General features: G+C 34.2%; 3 protein-coding genes and 1 pseudogene across 12 annotated transcripts in view; 1 reads left to right on the top strand and 3 right to left on the bottom strand.

Moving 5' to 3' along the window:
* BRMS1L (BRMS1 like transcriptional repressor) overlaps positions 1 to 16,114 on the top strand; it is a 261,816-nt gene that overhangs the window by 70,856 nt on the left and 174,846 nt on the right. The window lies entirely within an intron of this gene.
* Positions 1 to 16,114, bottom strand: part of RALGAPA1 (Ral GTPase activating protein catalytic subunit alpha 1) — a 277,367-nt gene that overhangs the window by 152,094 nt on the left and 109,159 nt on the right. For 3 of the 10 annotated variants that reach the window (XM_050798088.1, XM_050798089.1, XM_050798086.1), the window contains exons 17-20: positions 15,613 to 15,753; positions 4,018 to 5,562; positions 2,104 to 2,228; positions 478 to 694 (exon numbers count right to left, since the gene is read on the bottom strand). In XM_050798088.1, the coding sequence (XP_050654045.1) occupies positions 478 to 694; positions 2,104 to 2,228; positions 4,018 to 5,562; positions 15,613 to 15,753 (2,028 nt within the window). The remainder of the gene's footprint in view (positions 1 to 477; positions 695 to 2,103; positions 2,229 to 4,017; positions 5,563 to 15,612; positions 15,754 to 16,114) is intronic. The other 7 variants (XM_050798093.1, XM_050798092.1, XM_050798091.1 and 4 more) reach the window with 4 other exon arrangements.
* The window catches only part of NFKBIA (NFKB inhibitor alpha), a 327,260-nt gene that overhangs the window by 287,049 nt on the left and 24,097 nt on the right, over positions 1 to 16,114 (bottom strand). The window lies entirely within an intron of this gene.
* LOC126960476 (uncharacterized) lies at positions 9,120 to 9,320 on the bottom strand (annotated as a pseudogene).

Below are 16,114 nucleotides of genomic sequence, written 5' to 3'. Positions count from 1 at the left end.
GTAACTCATAATCATGACTGTGTTTTTAGTAACAGGTCCAACCTAAATTATTTTCCTTTCTACAGTTTTGGTCTTAAAAATGTCATTTCTTTTAAGAACGGATCATATATATATTTTTTTAATGCTCTTAATTTGGCAAAATAAAGTAGCTTCGACTTAAGGTGATTCCCTAAAACTTCCTTTGAAATTTCACTGAAAATTGAAATAAAAATAAGTGGGGCCAAGAATGACACCTTGCACCTGTAATCCCAGCTACTCGGAAGGCTGAGGCAGGAGTACTGCTTCAGGCCAGGAGTTCAAGACTAGCCCACACAACATAGCGAGACCCTATCTCTAATTTTTTTTTTTTTTTCTAATGTGGGAGCCACTGCCTAGGTAACATTGGAGAGGAAGGTGATGGCTACATAATCCGTAAGTCAGTCTTGAATAGAAGACAATCAACATAAAACATAGTATCCAAATAGAAAAGATACTTGCTGTCAAATTTTCGGCCATCATATTGGAAAGCGCTGAAAGAATCCGAATGACTATCTGAGCTGATAAGATCACTGCTCCCTGCACTGGCAGGAGAAGTCCATTCTGAGGGCACACCTGGGTCATCAATAGGGCGCATCTGGTTCTGCTTGTTTAGAATATCAGGGAGGTCTTTGGGAATTTCAAGGCTGCCTGGACTACTTCCTCTTCTTGTCATAGTCTAAAAATTCAAGAAATATTTTACTATTAAAAAAAAGTTTTTATTCTCTTCAAGCATCTGAAACTTTTAATTTCCAAACCATCATAATACATGCTGAGATTTAGAGGCTGAAGTAGGAGTGGAGAACACACTCACCAAATAATCTATGTAACTGAATGGAGCTAGAGCCTGACTTATTGTTGGCCTGCCTAAAGACCGAAATATCATATGATGCTGGGTCTGTGACTCTTAAGCCTCAGTAGGATCCATGCAGTGAATATAAATTAAAACAGCAGAAACAGAATTTAAGTGGGAAAAAAGCAGCAAACAAAAAAGACAGTGGGAGAGTGGAAAGAATGACAGCAAATATGTCATTCAATGATTTTTATCCACTCAAGGGAAAAAAAGTAAGCCTAAAAAGAAAAAAAAAGGAGGGGCTATATAATGGAGTTACAGAGAGGTCAAACCCAAAGAAATATGACAATTTAAAAAAACGAATTCCAGGTCCGGTACAGTGGTTCACTCCAGTAATCCCAGCACTTTGGGAGGCTGAGGTGGGCAGATCACCTGCGGTAAGGAGTTCGAGACCAGCCTGGCCAACATAGTGAAACCCTGTCTTTACTAAAAATAGAAAAATTAGCCAGGCATGGTGGCATGCGCCTGTAATCCTAGCTACTCGGGGGGCTGAGGCAGGAGAATTGCTGGAACCCAGGAGACGGAGGCTGCAGTGAGCACTGCACTCCACCCTGGGAGACAAAGCGAGATTCCGTCTCAAAAGGAAAGCAATTCCACATGTATTTACCCTTCCCTAACAATTAAGCATTATTAGAGATAAAAGAGCCTCTGCTTTCATGTTGCCATAATCCTAACATTCCAGATAAAGATAACTTTTAAGTCTCTTCCAAAGTTATCTAAAATGGTTAAGCAATATTTATGCTAGCAAAACTAATGGGAGCTTGTTCACAAACAGATCTTCAGACAAAAATAAAAATTATATATGTATTTTTATTTTAAATTATATATTAAATTATATTTATTTATTTATGTAACTATGGGAGCTGGGACAGAAGGCCTCCATCGCTATCTTTCCCATTGAGGGCTGGCAGCTGGCACCAGGGTAACCTATGAGCAAAGACGAAAAAAGGGGAGACTAGGAAGGCAGCTGCTTATACCTGTGTACTTGTGCACAGGTACTTGTCTGATCTTTCACCCTGGTGAAAATTATGAGGCTGTTTGTTTTATGTCTTTAGATAAAAAATATTATAAAAATGTAATTCAAAAATCTTAATTCATAAAAAGGGTTATATTTTGAGGAAAGGTTATTTTGAATAAGAATTCCCATATATAAATTGGCATATATGTAAAAAGGTACATATCTGTTAGTTTTTCTACCCTCCTCTATAAAACCAAATATATAAAATAAAACTTACCGAGGTATTACCACTTCGAAGTCTTTCTGCTATAAACTCATCCATCAGATCAGGAACATTAGCACTGCTGCTGCCAATATCACTATTAAGAGGAGGCAGTTTTTGGCTCATGTCCTCTTTATTGACTAAAAATAAATAAATAACTATATATAGTGAGGAAAAACTTAACTGCATTTTCTAACTTTGAAACAAACAACAACCCAAAACAAAGTATCTTTGCCAATTATTTGCCAAACATGCATTTATGAATAATTTCCCTTCTTTTAGATTTAATTTTAAGAATTAGTAAATTGATATTTACTTTATTTAACTAAGCAGATGTTAGTCAATCTTCAGTATAACTTTAAACAGCAAGAAAGCTTATAGATAAGCACTAGCTGAAGTTAGGTTAATATTGCCTATAAAGAAACTGGTATATTTATCTTTTTTCCTGACTCAATGTTTCTATTTAGAGCCTTAACAATTTATAATTTCCTATTTCCCCCAAAGAATGTTTTCAGGGAATATATCCTTTGAATCTATGCAAAACTCAGTGGGATACAAATGCATTTGAGTATTTATAAATACAAATTCTATGGTTTTGATATACTGCTGTTTCTATCCACTATAAAATCTAATTTTAGTGCTTTAAGAATACAAAGTTGACTTTCACAAAGGTTTTTCTTACAAAAAAAATCCAAAATAGTTATTTTGATTTTTTTTATCTCTACATTATTAGTATTTTTACCACTTATATTAACAAGAAAGTTTTAGACTTGGGAAACTAACTTATAGAAAATAATATGGTATCTATGTCACTACTATGCTATTGAAAAGTTGATTTCTCTGCAATGAAAGGAAAATGAGCACTGTTTATATTCCTAATAAACTACAAAGTATTTCAGATTAAGAAAATACACTGGTCAGAAGCTCACTGTGAAATACCATTATCTTTATATGACTGGCCAGGCTTTGCTAAGCTGTCAAATACTGCCCTCAGGTGGCATTAATGGCTCAATGCAAGATGCATTATACAGCGTTGTTAATCATGCTAACAAAACCATGTTAAAACAAATAAAATCAAAACCAACCTTACTGCTGAAAGTTAATAGTCTATATACGTAAAGTTATTTTAACTTTGACTCAAGATAGAGAAAACGTTACCATAATCTTGCTTTCTGTTATCTGTCCATAGAGGTTCCATATTTAAATCACGATTGGCTATTGTGAAACCTTTATGTACATTTAAAATCCCAGAAAAAAAGAAAGTAATGAAAGTGTTTCAAGGACACAACTTGCATTCTATATAAATGAATGCAAAACTAAAAGCCTACAGCATGTTTGGAAATGGCTTAAATGAAAAGTGATTAAATTCACTTTGAGATTTAAGAAATAATTTCCTCATCACTGATAGTTAACTATAATGTTGGTGCTGGCTGTAGGACCTTGATTTCTATTATGTTAGTTGTCAAAATAATTTCTATCAAGAAAAAATACAAAACCAAATAGATCAGCAGTAAAAATAAATGAATTCAATTAGAAGTATCTGGTGCCCTTTTAAACTATAGTGGGGTGGGGAAGAAAGCATAATAACTCCTTGGTAAACTTAATTTCCACACTTGTGGTACACACTCAGAAAAATACTTGATTTAGGTAGTCTTTGATAGGTCATTGAAATTTTCCTATATATCCACTTTCCTATGTTGTTCAGCAGCAAAGAGGTTTAACTAAATGCCTTATAAGGGAAATTAGTAATTTAAATAAACATTCTATGCTGGGAAAAATACAGCTGGGAAAAGGCGCATGCATAACCAAACAGAGAGAAAGCAGTGACCATCCCAAAGCTTTTTGATTGCTTATAGCTTGCTTCAGTTGCATTAAGCCAAACTGGTGCTGTCTTTCTCCTTTTGCGCTCTGCACACTGTTAGTGCTCACCTGCAGCTTTCCTTCCAAAATAGCCCATTACATGACTGTACAGATCCCTCAGTGGAGCCTCTGGTGGCATTCTGTTCTGCCTCTGTGGGGAAACATTTGCCTTCGGCTTCGAAAGAGCATGTACAACAGTTTTATAAACGCCACCCAGGGAGCCCTGCTGTAGTCCTGCCTCATGACTTGATGACCTAAGAGTACTACGACTACCTAACTGACTACTTGCAATTCCTTCTTTTTGTAATATGGTGGTGGGAATCTCTGTGGATTCCTTCACTGTTTTACTACTTACTGATGCAGTACCAAGTGTATCTAGAGGTCTGTACACACCAGGTTTTACTAGCTCCGTAGCACTATTTGAGCTGGTATGGGTGTTGCTGGTGCTGCTATTGCTGCTACCACTACTAAAGCCACCGAGCTTCCGCAGTCTCATCTTCCATGGAGCCTCTTTGTTTTCCAGAGGATTATAAAACTGAACGGACTCAGTGGATGGCCTAAAAGTAACATGAACACTATTTCGTTTTTTAGTAGCAATTTTCATGATTTTGGCTCTATGAGTTACTGTTTCAGACAAGCTCCTTTTAGTTGGAGAAAGTTTGCTAGTACTTGTAACATGAGGCATTCTGCGGTTAACAGGTGCTTTTAGTGTTGCTTTCTTGGCACGCATAACATGTGGGACAGTGATTTTTTCATTAATTTGCACATTCTTAAGCTTTTCAACTAGTGTTACATCAACACAAGCATCTAATTCTGTAGCTGCTTGTCTGTACAGATGTTTCCTTTTTTCTTTATCACAAGGGCTATCTGAACTAGGCTCTGATGGCTGTTTATCACTGTTTGGTTGCTTAGATTTTTCAGAAATTTGTGTTCTAATAAAACTGCCTGACTGGTTAGGTGCGATATTACTCATGAAGACAGCTGAGTTTGGTTCTTTCTGAAACTGTAGGTTTTCAGGAGTCCCAACAAAAGAGGTGATATTTTCTGATTCAATTTTCTGATCTGTGCATTCTAATTTATCTAAGGATAACCTTTCACCCCTATTTACTGCAATAGTCACTTCCTGAGAGGCTGGGTCTTTACCTATCTCATTTTTACTATGATTTTCCTGGTTTTCCTTAAAATATTCTTTCAGGGTGGAAAGAAGATCATCATCTCCTTCAAGGTCAATGTACTGGATTTGTTCAAAAGCTGAATCTGCAAGTTCTACTGGACCTATTAAATGACAAAGATGGTCATATATGCTATCACCAACTTCCAGAGAAGACTCTCTACTATGAGTATCAGTGATGTGGCTTTCAGTGGATCTAGTTATTGAAGAAGCCTCTGTGGAACTCTGCAAGCTTGGTGCATGACGGGATGAACTGTCAATGACAGGAACTGCACCTTTGGCTCGTTCAACAGTGAATGGTTCCAAGATGTCAGAAGTGCTGCTACTTCGAGGCAATGGCTGCTCCTCATTCAAAGCACCAAAAACTTCATTTCCAGTTTCTTCACTTTGTGAAAAATGTCTGACTCTAGTTGAGCGGGGAAGTATTTGAGCATCATCAATATCTGTAAAAGAAAAAAAAATTATGTAGAGAAGAACTAGATGAATATAAAAAATAATTATTAATTTCAATAATACCCTAAAGCATATGCTTTAAAATAAAAAAAAAATCTGAGTTTTTGTAAGCTCAATGAAAAAAAATCAAAATACAAATCTGTTTTTTTAAAAAAATGATGGGCACAAGCCAATATAGCATGTAGTGTCAATGAATTAGAAAACTACTAAAACACATTTTAAAATGTTAACATGCATAGAAACAGTGAGATGATGAAACATTTGGAAGTGCAGATAAAGATAGAGCTGTGCCAATAAATCAAGCAACTCAAATGCCATTAAATTTTTCCCACTTATTTAAGTTCCACGCAGAAAAAATATACCTTAACACAGAAAGCCGATCCAAGTATCCCACTGTAGACTCTTATAGGGTCTAATAAATCCTCCAGCTTCCTTCCCAAAAAGGTAAGAGGCATCTTTTCTTCAAATTTTGCTTCTCTGTTTGATTACATATTAGAAATGAAACTCCCTACCTTCTTCTTAAAGTTCTCTTTGTCAGGAAACTGTTCTCCCAAGGTGTTTTACTTTATTACAGTATTAAAATCTTATTCACTGACATCAAATAAAGTCAATATATTTTTTAAAAAATCAATTGTATTCTTTTGTTTTTTGGCAAAACCACCACTTAAATCTGCTAGGAAGAAACTTTACCTGCCTGTTATTGGCCCTTTCCATTAAACAACCATCAAGCTCTAAAAACTGTTATCTCTGGCTTCGTACATCTCCTTTTAAGAATTATAGGCTGGGCATGGTGGCTCACACCAAAATCCCAGCACTTTGGGAGGCTGAGGTGGGCAGATCACCTGAGGTCGGGAGTTCAAGACCAATCTGACCAACATGGAGAAACCCCATCTCTACTAAAAATACAAAACTAGCTGGGCGCGGTGGTGCCTGCCTGTAATCCCAGCTACTCAGGAGGCTGAGGCAGGAGAATTGCTTGAACCTGGGAGGCGGAGGTTGTGGTGAGCTGGATCACACCATTGCACTCCAGCCTAGGCAACAAGAGCAAAACTCCATCTCAAAAAAAAAAAAAAAAAAAAAAGAATTATAGATGATTCTTTATCTAATTTAACTATCTCACAGAGAGATTATCTAATTTATCTCACAGATGAGAAAATTGAAGCCCAGAGAGGTTAAATTACTTTATCAAATTTACAATAAAAAAAGTTTGAGACACAGGCTTAGTGTTGCATATCATCGCATTATTTTCACTGCCTTTCGTGTTAAGTTTATGGTAAACCCTCAAAAATATTTATGAAATTGAAAATCACAGGAAGAAATAATCATTTAACTGTTCAGGTATATACAAATTCTCAACAGGAATTTTGAAAGCAAAATACAATGTCTATGAATCCATCATGGTCTGTAAGTTACCCAGAAATAACAACAACAAAAACATTGTTTTCAGAAGTCAGCAAAATATAATGAAGAAAGGACAGGGTCAAAAAGTCAGCTGTTGCTACTTATTAGGCTTCTTGCAGAAAAGTTAAATGAAACAGAACTATAACTGAACAATCAAATGAGAAAATTTAGATCCAGAGGCAAAGCAGTGACTTGTCCAAGATTACAAAGTAATTTGTTGATTCTTACTCTAGACTTTGAGACTAGTTTCCTCATTTATAAAATGGAGATAGTCATTCGAAGTATTTTTGGGATCCATGCTACTATGGCTGAAAAAGGCTAGTCCTCCTGCAATTTCATTTATATCACCCTCTTTGCATGAGGTCCAAACGGACCTACTTTATACTAAATTGAGATCAACAGAGGTTTGTATTATGCCAAGATTCTAGTATACTCCTGGTGATACACTAGTAGGCTCTCAACATAGGTTAAATATATAGTATCTTCTGAAGCTGAAACAATTAACTTTTTGTCCTTAAACTGAGGGGAATGTGCAACTTTAAAAAATGACATTGTTTTTCTTCCTCATGCACTCCATTCAGAAATTTTTCTAAATGAAAAGTGAAACATTTGCTTACAAACTTCACTTTGATGCACTTATACTTATTAAGTGTTTAATACAGCAGATAACTAACTCATATCTGTGCATCTTGACAAACATAAATATTTCAGTTTTTTACATTTGCCATAAGGGATCATAAGAACTTCTGCCTCAATGACAGAGATTATATTCAGCATGCACTCTAAATTTCTTTCCACACAATATTCTAAAGAACTCAGCAAAGGATAAAGACTGTATAGCTGTTCTATAAGAATTCTTACAAATTTTATAGCTTGGAATTAATTTTACCAAAGGTCAAAATCAAGATTTCAAAAGATTAAAATCATAAAAACATTATGATGCTAACAAATATATGAATGTCAGAAAAAGTAAAATATTAGTTTTAATTTTTAATTTCTTTTATTGATATTTCACAATTTTTCCATTCTAATGAAGCCAGGAAAGATTATTATGATGTTCTGTGTTTAGGAATTCCTTCCCAAACTCAGCCCTCACATCTTGTATATTAGAAAACTTAACCAGTATTTCAGCCTATTTTTTTTTCCTAAAACTTTGTTACCATATATGAGTATCTAAAACTTCTATGCAAGCTTAAGAGGGAAACAGCTTAAAAAAAAATGTAACTGGATTTTTTCTACCAATATTGTAGTATTGGAGAATTTAAATTTAAACAATGTTTTAAAGTCTTAAGCTTTAAATATAGTTCTTTCATGGCACATAACAATACTAATTACATAAAATCAAAGAAGAAAATAACACTGACATGAAATCAACTTCATGCTAAATTCAGATCAAGAGGGATGTATTATGTCAATACAAATGGCACCTGAATTAAGCTTAATTGACTCTAACAAGCCTTCCATTAGACATTACAGCTGAACTTTACTGAGAAAAAGACTAAATAATAACTAAATAATAACTAAACTATACACAGTATTTTCCATATGCCAGGTGTTTTTGTAAGCATCTGACGTATCATTCATTTAATCCTCACAACAACCCCATGAAGTAGGTGCTACGCCTATTTTATAAACGAAGAAACTGTTTAAGTGACTTACCCAAAGTTACACAGCTACAAAGTGAGGAGCTGTGGTGTAAAGTAAGGCAGAAATTAATCTTTACTCTTAATCTCTTGAATAATACATCATATATGTTTTGTACTCATGAAATAATTTATTAATTTTTAAATAAAACTTGGTAAAAATTAATTGCATTATTAAGAAACCATAAAGCCAGGCTTTGGTTATATCTCAATATAAACAAAATGAATTTTAAAAAACCCATAGAGCAGCATAGTGATTCACCTCTATAAAGCTAAGAATGTTAGAAATAAAAATCTACTAAAACAAATGTTAGTAAATTATACAGAAGGAAACAACAAAAAAAACTTTGTATTGAATTGCTAAAAATAATGGTGGCATCAGGTTTAAATAAAAATGCCCTCAAAACAATTTAATGATGTTGCTTATATTTTAACTTAAAAATGAAAGCTTTTAAATAAAATCTTATATGTTTTTTCTCTTTCTTTTCTTTTTCTTAAGGGAAACCAACTGTGTTCTCTTACTCTCCTGGAGGAAGAGAAGAATGATCACTCAAGGCAAATGGCAGCTGCAGCAAAGCAACACCAAAGGTCCGTTTCACACTAAGAGAACACTGCATGCTCTCTTCCCGTATTTCAGTGCTCACATGTTCAGAGAAACTCCTCTAGTAACACACCTTAGAAATTATGCTTGAAAGAATAGTCTTTTCAATTAAATGTTAATCTAAAGCATTAGAAACCATTTAATTAGTGAAACAATAAAAACGTTTTCAAGTGATTTACAAAACCTGCTTTTGCACATTGAGAAAACGCTTCCTGTATAGCCTATAAACTTACAGAAATGTCAAGTTTTATCTCTGGGTTTCCTTAATACTGTTTAGCATTAAAGTGTGTCAATTATTTCTAGATTTAAAAACCGGGTTTTCCCCAGAAATATTTTGTTCAAAAAGTTTTCTTTGTTAGTTTGAAAGGAAAGCTGTACATTAAAGTATACTACCAGCTTATAAAAGGTTAAGAAAAAAGTACTCCTTTCCTCTAGATTTAAGTTTCTTGAGGATTTTGGTTTTGTTCATTGCAATATCTCTATTGCTTGAAAGAGGACCTGTCATATAGTATGGGCTTAATAAATACTGGTAGAAGAAAAGCTTGCCTTAAAAAAAAAAACATAGCTGCTTATTGGTAAAAAGCAAGTTAGTTACTCACAAAAAAACCTCTTCAGTTAAAATACTACCATATCACTAGAAAATTTTAATAATTTCTGAAATGATGCATAGAATCAAGTGCCAAAATCCCCTTTATTAAAGTTAAATTATTTTACTGATTAAGCACGAATGTTAGCTATCAGTAATATTTTTATGGCTCCTGAATTCGTAATATCATTTAAACTAGTTTACATAGAAATTGATGCCATTTTGAAACTCAGTTTTTTTCTGCTAATTACCTACGTTTTTGTCTATTTGGGCAACAACGGCAATGTACTTTAAGGTAAGTAAAAACTATATACAGCAAAAAAAAAAAAAACTATAGAGCATCTATTTTCAAATATTATTAACAGAGGCTATTAAAATTCTATCTTTTTAAGATTAGATGTTCAATTTGTAGGTAATTCAAAGCAGTTTTTACATTATTGTAATCATATGAAAATACTTATAAGCAACAAATCGAGCTCAATAGTTTTCATTTAAACTACTAAAATTTAGCCCAATCAACTATCTTCTTTTTTATTCTAATATTGTTTTCCTGATTTTAAAATTCTTAACATAAACTACCAATACATTTTTTATGTTAAGAAAAGTATAGTGTTTTGCTAATGAGTATGCTATATAATGTCATGTTTAAGTTAGCTTCACATTTTCCTGAGATGTTCTTTTTTAAAAATTAATGTAGGCCGGGCGCAGTGGCTCACACTTGTAATTCCAGCACTTTGGGAGGCCGAGGTGGGCGGATCACCTAAGGTCAAGAGTTCAAGATCAGCCTGGCCAACATGGTGAAACCCCATCTCTACCAAAAATTTTAAAAAATTAGCTGGGCGTGGTGGCAGGCTTCTGTAGTCCCAGTTACTCAGGAGGCTGAGGCACAAGAATTGCTTGAGCCCAGGAAGCAGAGGTTGCAGTAAGCCAAGACCACACCACTGCATTCCAGCCTAGGCAACAGAGCAAGACTCTGTCTCAAAAAAATTAACGTAAATTATTCCAGGAAAAAAAAAATTAATTTGCCAGGAGGCTGAGGTGGGAGGACTGCTGGAGCCCAGCAGTTCCAGACTGCAGTAAGCTAGGATGGCACCACAGCAATCAAGCATGGGCAACACAGTGAGAACCTATCTCTTAAAAAAAAAATCTAATTGGAATTACGCTACAATCAGCAGATTACAAGTGAAAAATTTGTAAAATATTAATATCCTGTTGTACATTGATGACAGGAAAATATTCTTGATTGTATAAAGAAGGGCCTACTTTTTTGATGAGATGAAAAATTCTCCATAATGGGCAGAATTTAGGAAAAGGATAGGCCTATGAGACATACCATTTTATTTTTGGTTGATAATAGCCACAAAACAGAAGTATAAGGAGCTCAATTCAAATAATAAAGCTTTGTTAATAAAAAGAGAACGGTCCCCAACATTAGCAGTCTACATACTACAGCCTAGATAGACCAGAGTCCAATAGCAACAAAAATGACAAGTTTTGGGAACTGGTTGAAAGAAATTGGGTCTGTAAGCTTAATTTCAGGATGAGAAACTCATAGTACTGGATTAGAAAATAATAAGAAACGTGTGGAAGTATACATAACGCTGCCTACCATGTTTATATTCTTTTATATCCCTTTTTTCACTAAAGTGTTACTTTTGGCAGTAAAAGCAATTTGCTTAAGAATAATGATTCAGATTTCTGGCTTCTCTCTTAACCATTTATCAAGAAAATGACTGTCAGGCTGGGTTACCAAACGTATACAATCTAGTACAGTAATTATCAAATAAGTGATTATCAAAGGCCAATGAGAGGCAGGCCAAGGAGTGAACTTGCCCAGACACCAGAATAAATTATATTAGATGTTTGTGCAAGCCAACATATTGTATCAAATTTGATACATATTTTTCAAGCTGTTATAGATGAGTCTGATGTTAAGAAACAGTGCATTGACACAGTGCCCTCAAACTGGTCCCCAGAACTTAAGAAAAACTCTTTAAGCGCTGGGTGTGGTGGTTTATGCCTGTAATCTCAGCCTTTTGGGAGGTCAATGTGGGGAGGATCGCTTGAGCCCAGGAGTTTGAGACCAGCCTGGGCAACTTCATGTTCAGAAATTCCCTGGGTTACGACCCTGTCTCTAAAAAAATAAAAAAATTAGCCGGATGTGGTGGCATGTGCCTATGATCCCAGCTACATGGGAGGCTGAGGCAGGGAAGTCAAGGCTGCAGTGAGTCATGTTCGCACCACTGCACTACAGCCTAAGTAACAGAGCAAATTAAAAAAAAAAAAAATTTAACTCTTCAAGAATACTCAACTGTTCAACTACACTAGTCTATAGCTGTATATAAAGCTCTATCACATAGCATCATACTTACAACAATGCAGGTAGTACAGACAGTTACAACAAGAACACTGGAGGAGGAAAAAAAGGCTGGGAACCAAGCAGGATACTTAACACTTAAAAAACTCATGGTCCTTTCTCATAGATTTAGTACGTTTAAAAAAAAAAAAAAAAAAAGGATTTAAAAGGACTTTCCTTTTACCTCTCCTGTTATCTGAAAGTATCCGAAAAATATTTTTCTGACAAATTCTACTTCTAACTGTAAGCTAGAAGTAGATTGTCTATGAGTTGTTTCACTGAGGTTTTTTTTTTTGGTGAAGTACTTGAAGAAACCTCGATTCCTGATTTCAGAGATACACTCAGGAAATATTTTATGAGTTCGTTTAAGCTAATTCACATGAGGGAGAGCTACAAAAGCATGAAAAACCGTTTACTTTTTCCTCTTCATACAGTTCACTTTCTTATTAATTCTCTGTACATTAAACTATTCTAAAGTAAAATTTACTCAAACCTTGGAAGAAACATCAGCAATTAAAAAGTATGACTGGTTGATGATCTAAGATTTTGGTGATTTTTGTTTTTTACTTTAGCACTATTTTTACAAATCTCTATTCTTATAACCCCTACATTTTCTCTTATCTCTTCCTCTCTTCTTCGCTCTACACCTAACACCTGAAGAAGCAAACTCCAAGCCTTTAATTTGCCTCTAAGAATTGCAGAGGCAAAAACCAATCCAATAATTTAGATTTCTACAATGTAAACTGGTGTAAGATTAATCCTGTTTAATTTTCATATTGGTTCTCTCTGGAACCTTAATGGCACAGGATATCAATATCACAGGATATCAATAACACATGGTTTCACTGCATTAGCCAGGATGGTCTTGATCTCTTGACCTCGTGATTCGCCTGCCTCGGCCTCCCAAAATGCTGGTTACAGGTGTGAGCCACCACGCCAGGCCAACAGTTTTGTTTTTTTAACAGGTTTTCTAAGGGTCTTTAATATGTTGATTTGCACTATGAATCTTTAATCTTTTCCTCTATACACCGATTTGCATCTCCTGGAAAGTATTGTAAATTTACATCAGCTTGAAAAGTCCTGACTTCATTCACAAGTCAGTTATCAGGAAAGGAGGGATTTTGCTGCTATTTTAAAGTGGCAGGTTCCTTGCCTCTTTCAAATTCTAAGAGAAAACATGATTTTTAATTCAAAACTAACTGTAATTATGTTTTTATATTTTAAATGTACACAAGCATAAAAAACTGGCAGTAAAAGCATCTGAAGTCGTCAATAAATTATCACTGGTTTTGGAGGATTATGTGTATTTTTCATATGCTTTTCCATGTAATCCATGTTTTCTAAAATGAACATTATTTTGATAATCAGATATAAAGTTTGTTTTGTTTTAGTGACTGATGTCTCAACATCATCTAAATCTTTAAATTTATCATAGAAAGCATATTACCCCAGATGGGGAAAAGGAATACAACAAATAAAACTGCCATTTAGAAAATTCCTTTCAAACAGTGTTCATAAATGTTTAAATCATAAAAGCATAAAAAAGGTAAACTTTCTGAATTATGTATTTACAGCAAAACAAGAATTCTGAAATAAGAACTTCTCATCCTGGGTATAGCACCAATCTAAAATATTTTGAAAGGAACAATCTTATCTTTGTTTTAGCTATTCAAAAATGTTTTAGCACTTAACATGAATATTTGCCAAAACATTAAGTTACAGATGAGAAATTCTGTAAATCCTTTAAGATACGGAGAAAAAAATAAATCTTTCGACAGTTTTTTAAGACAGTAGCGGAATGTCTAATCCAATCAAACTTTTAAGAATTAGTGGCCAAGAGAATTCAAATACTGTACTTAATATAAATAAATGAATAGAATAAAATAATAATGGAAGTGGCCAAAGCTCATTTTAATTTTTCTAATTAAATGTTCTAAGTATGTCTTTTATAAAAGCTAGGAGCAAAAAATGTATCCAAGAGAAGTTTACAAAAAAACCCAGAGTTTCTTTTAGCTGTATCTAATTCAGTTTTAAGAACAGAAACATTGTTTGCCATCTTAAGTAACTAGATTATACTTTGATGTAAGCAGCCAAAATCTGTGCTACTCACATAAGGAGGTACAGTGCTTAAATGGAGAACTAAAAAGACAAAAATATTCTAATTCTTTATTTGTAGCTAAGCATCATATGTAACAAAATTGTGTGCCATTTCCTACCATCTATTAAAATTTATATTATCACATCTACATATTTTTAAATCTTACTAATTTTCTGCACTGGTAGCTTAAAATATTCAGGTTGCTTAATTTTACTGGTGTGAAATACATCCATTCATCATCCATCAATACTTACTGGATATTAAGGTTCGGGTTGAGGCCAATTTTTCTATTATTGTCATCGATTAAACTGAAAAATCAACTCCAATTTCATTATAATTAATTATATTATGGTTCCAAAGTTAACAAAACAAGTAGGTTTCTTTGAGTTAGCACAACAATTTACACATTGTATGATTTTATTTATGCCCAAAATTTTTTTTTAAAACAAAACTGATCTATGGTGATGAACAGCAAAAAGTTGTTATAATTGTGTGGAGGGGAGGAGTGCGTGGTGACTGACTCAAAAAGGTCACTGGGAAACTTTCCAAGGTAGTGGAAATGTTCTATAATTTGTTTGTGGTGATGTATAATTTGTTTGTGGTGATAGGGGTGTGTACAATTTTCAAAACTCATTCAACTGAGTCTATGGATCTACGTATTTTATTACATGTTAATTAAAATTTAATGAAAGAGCAGACCATCCCAGTACTGGAGACCAAGGACCTGAGGCAGAACCGGAAAGCTAAGCAGGTTTTGAAGCTCCTTGGAAGTCAGGGCTTCACAGAATGGTTTAAAAATGAGTGAGTCCTTAGAATTCTATATATGATTACATGTAATATAAATACAAAGATTTATTCCAAAGCAACTTTTAGATGATATACTTTTCCCAAATACTGATTGCCCTTACTTAGTTCCATTCCTATAGACAATACAGAATAAATTATTCAAGATTTACCATATTGTCAGTCAAAACAATGGGAAATTAAAAGTCAGTGCTGATTATCTTTCTAAGTCATCTTTTACAAGACATCTATGATATAAATATATACTACTACTTCTTTTAACCACCTGAGAGGAAGAAAAAAACATGAGCAAAAAAAAAAAAAATTGGCCATTTACAACCAAAAATACTGGACATTGGCACAGCACTAAACTTAGCACTTCCAGAATGAACTGCAAGGACAGCATTAGAGTTCAAATAACTCAAAATGTTGATTTCTCAATCATTTTCCCAGTTTCCCACACCTCCCCCAAAGAAATTAACTTTAAAGAGTTTATTTGATTAAGCAAAATTTGAAAGCAGAGGATTAAAAAGTGAAAAAGGTGGTGCAGAAATTAGCAGAGGTGGCACTACCTGAAAGCTCATCAGAAAGGGGAGTGAGAACAATATCAGGCAAGAAGGGTTTGGAAGTATGGATCAGAACAGGAGCACTTTTAGCACTGCGTATATAGGCCGATGGCAGAGCACATTCACCAATGGATCGGCTTCTCATGGCTTTAAAAAAGGAAAAGAAAGAAGTGGGGAAGGAAAAAAGAAGAGTGACTATAATGAAAGGCTCGTGTCACAGAAAAAGCAGCAACAGAGAAAACTAAAAGGTACAAAGGAAGGAAATTATAAATTAAAACATTTCAGCACGGCAAATACTGGCAAGCTGTAAGAAAAGAAATCAGAGAACACACACAACATTTTGAATATAATTTTTTTATATAAAGCAGGAAAATGCTATTATTAGCAGTTACAATGGAATAGCATTAAACAACAGCAGACACCTTAATTAGCATTATGTTCTCAAAACCAAGGGTTGAGAAATTCATTGAATGGAAACATTGAAAATAACTCAATATTAATAATTCAA

The sequence above is a fragment of the Macaca thibetana genome, chromosome 7, assembly GCF_024542745.1.
Source record: "Macaca thibetana thibetana isolate TM-01 chromosome 7, ASM2454274v1, whole genome shotgun sequence".
NCBI classification, from domain to species: Eukaryota; Metazoa; Chordata; class Mammalia; order Primates; family Cercopithecidae; genus Macaca; species Macaca thibetana.
The sequence above is the reverse complement of the archived record's forward strand: the minus strand, read 5'-3'. Positions and strand labels throughout refer to the sequence as shown.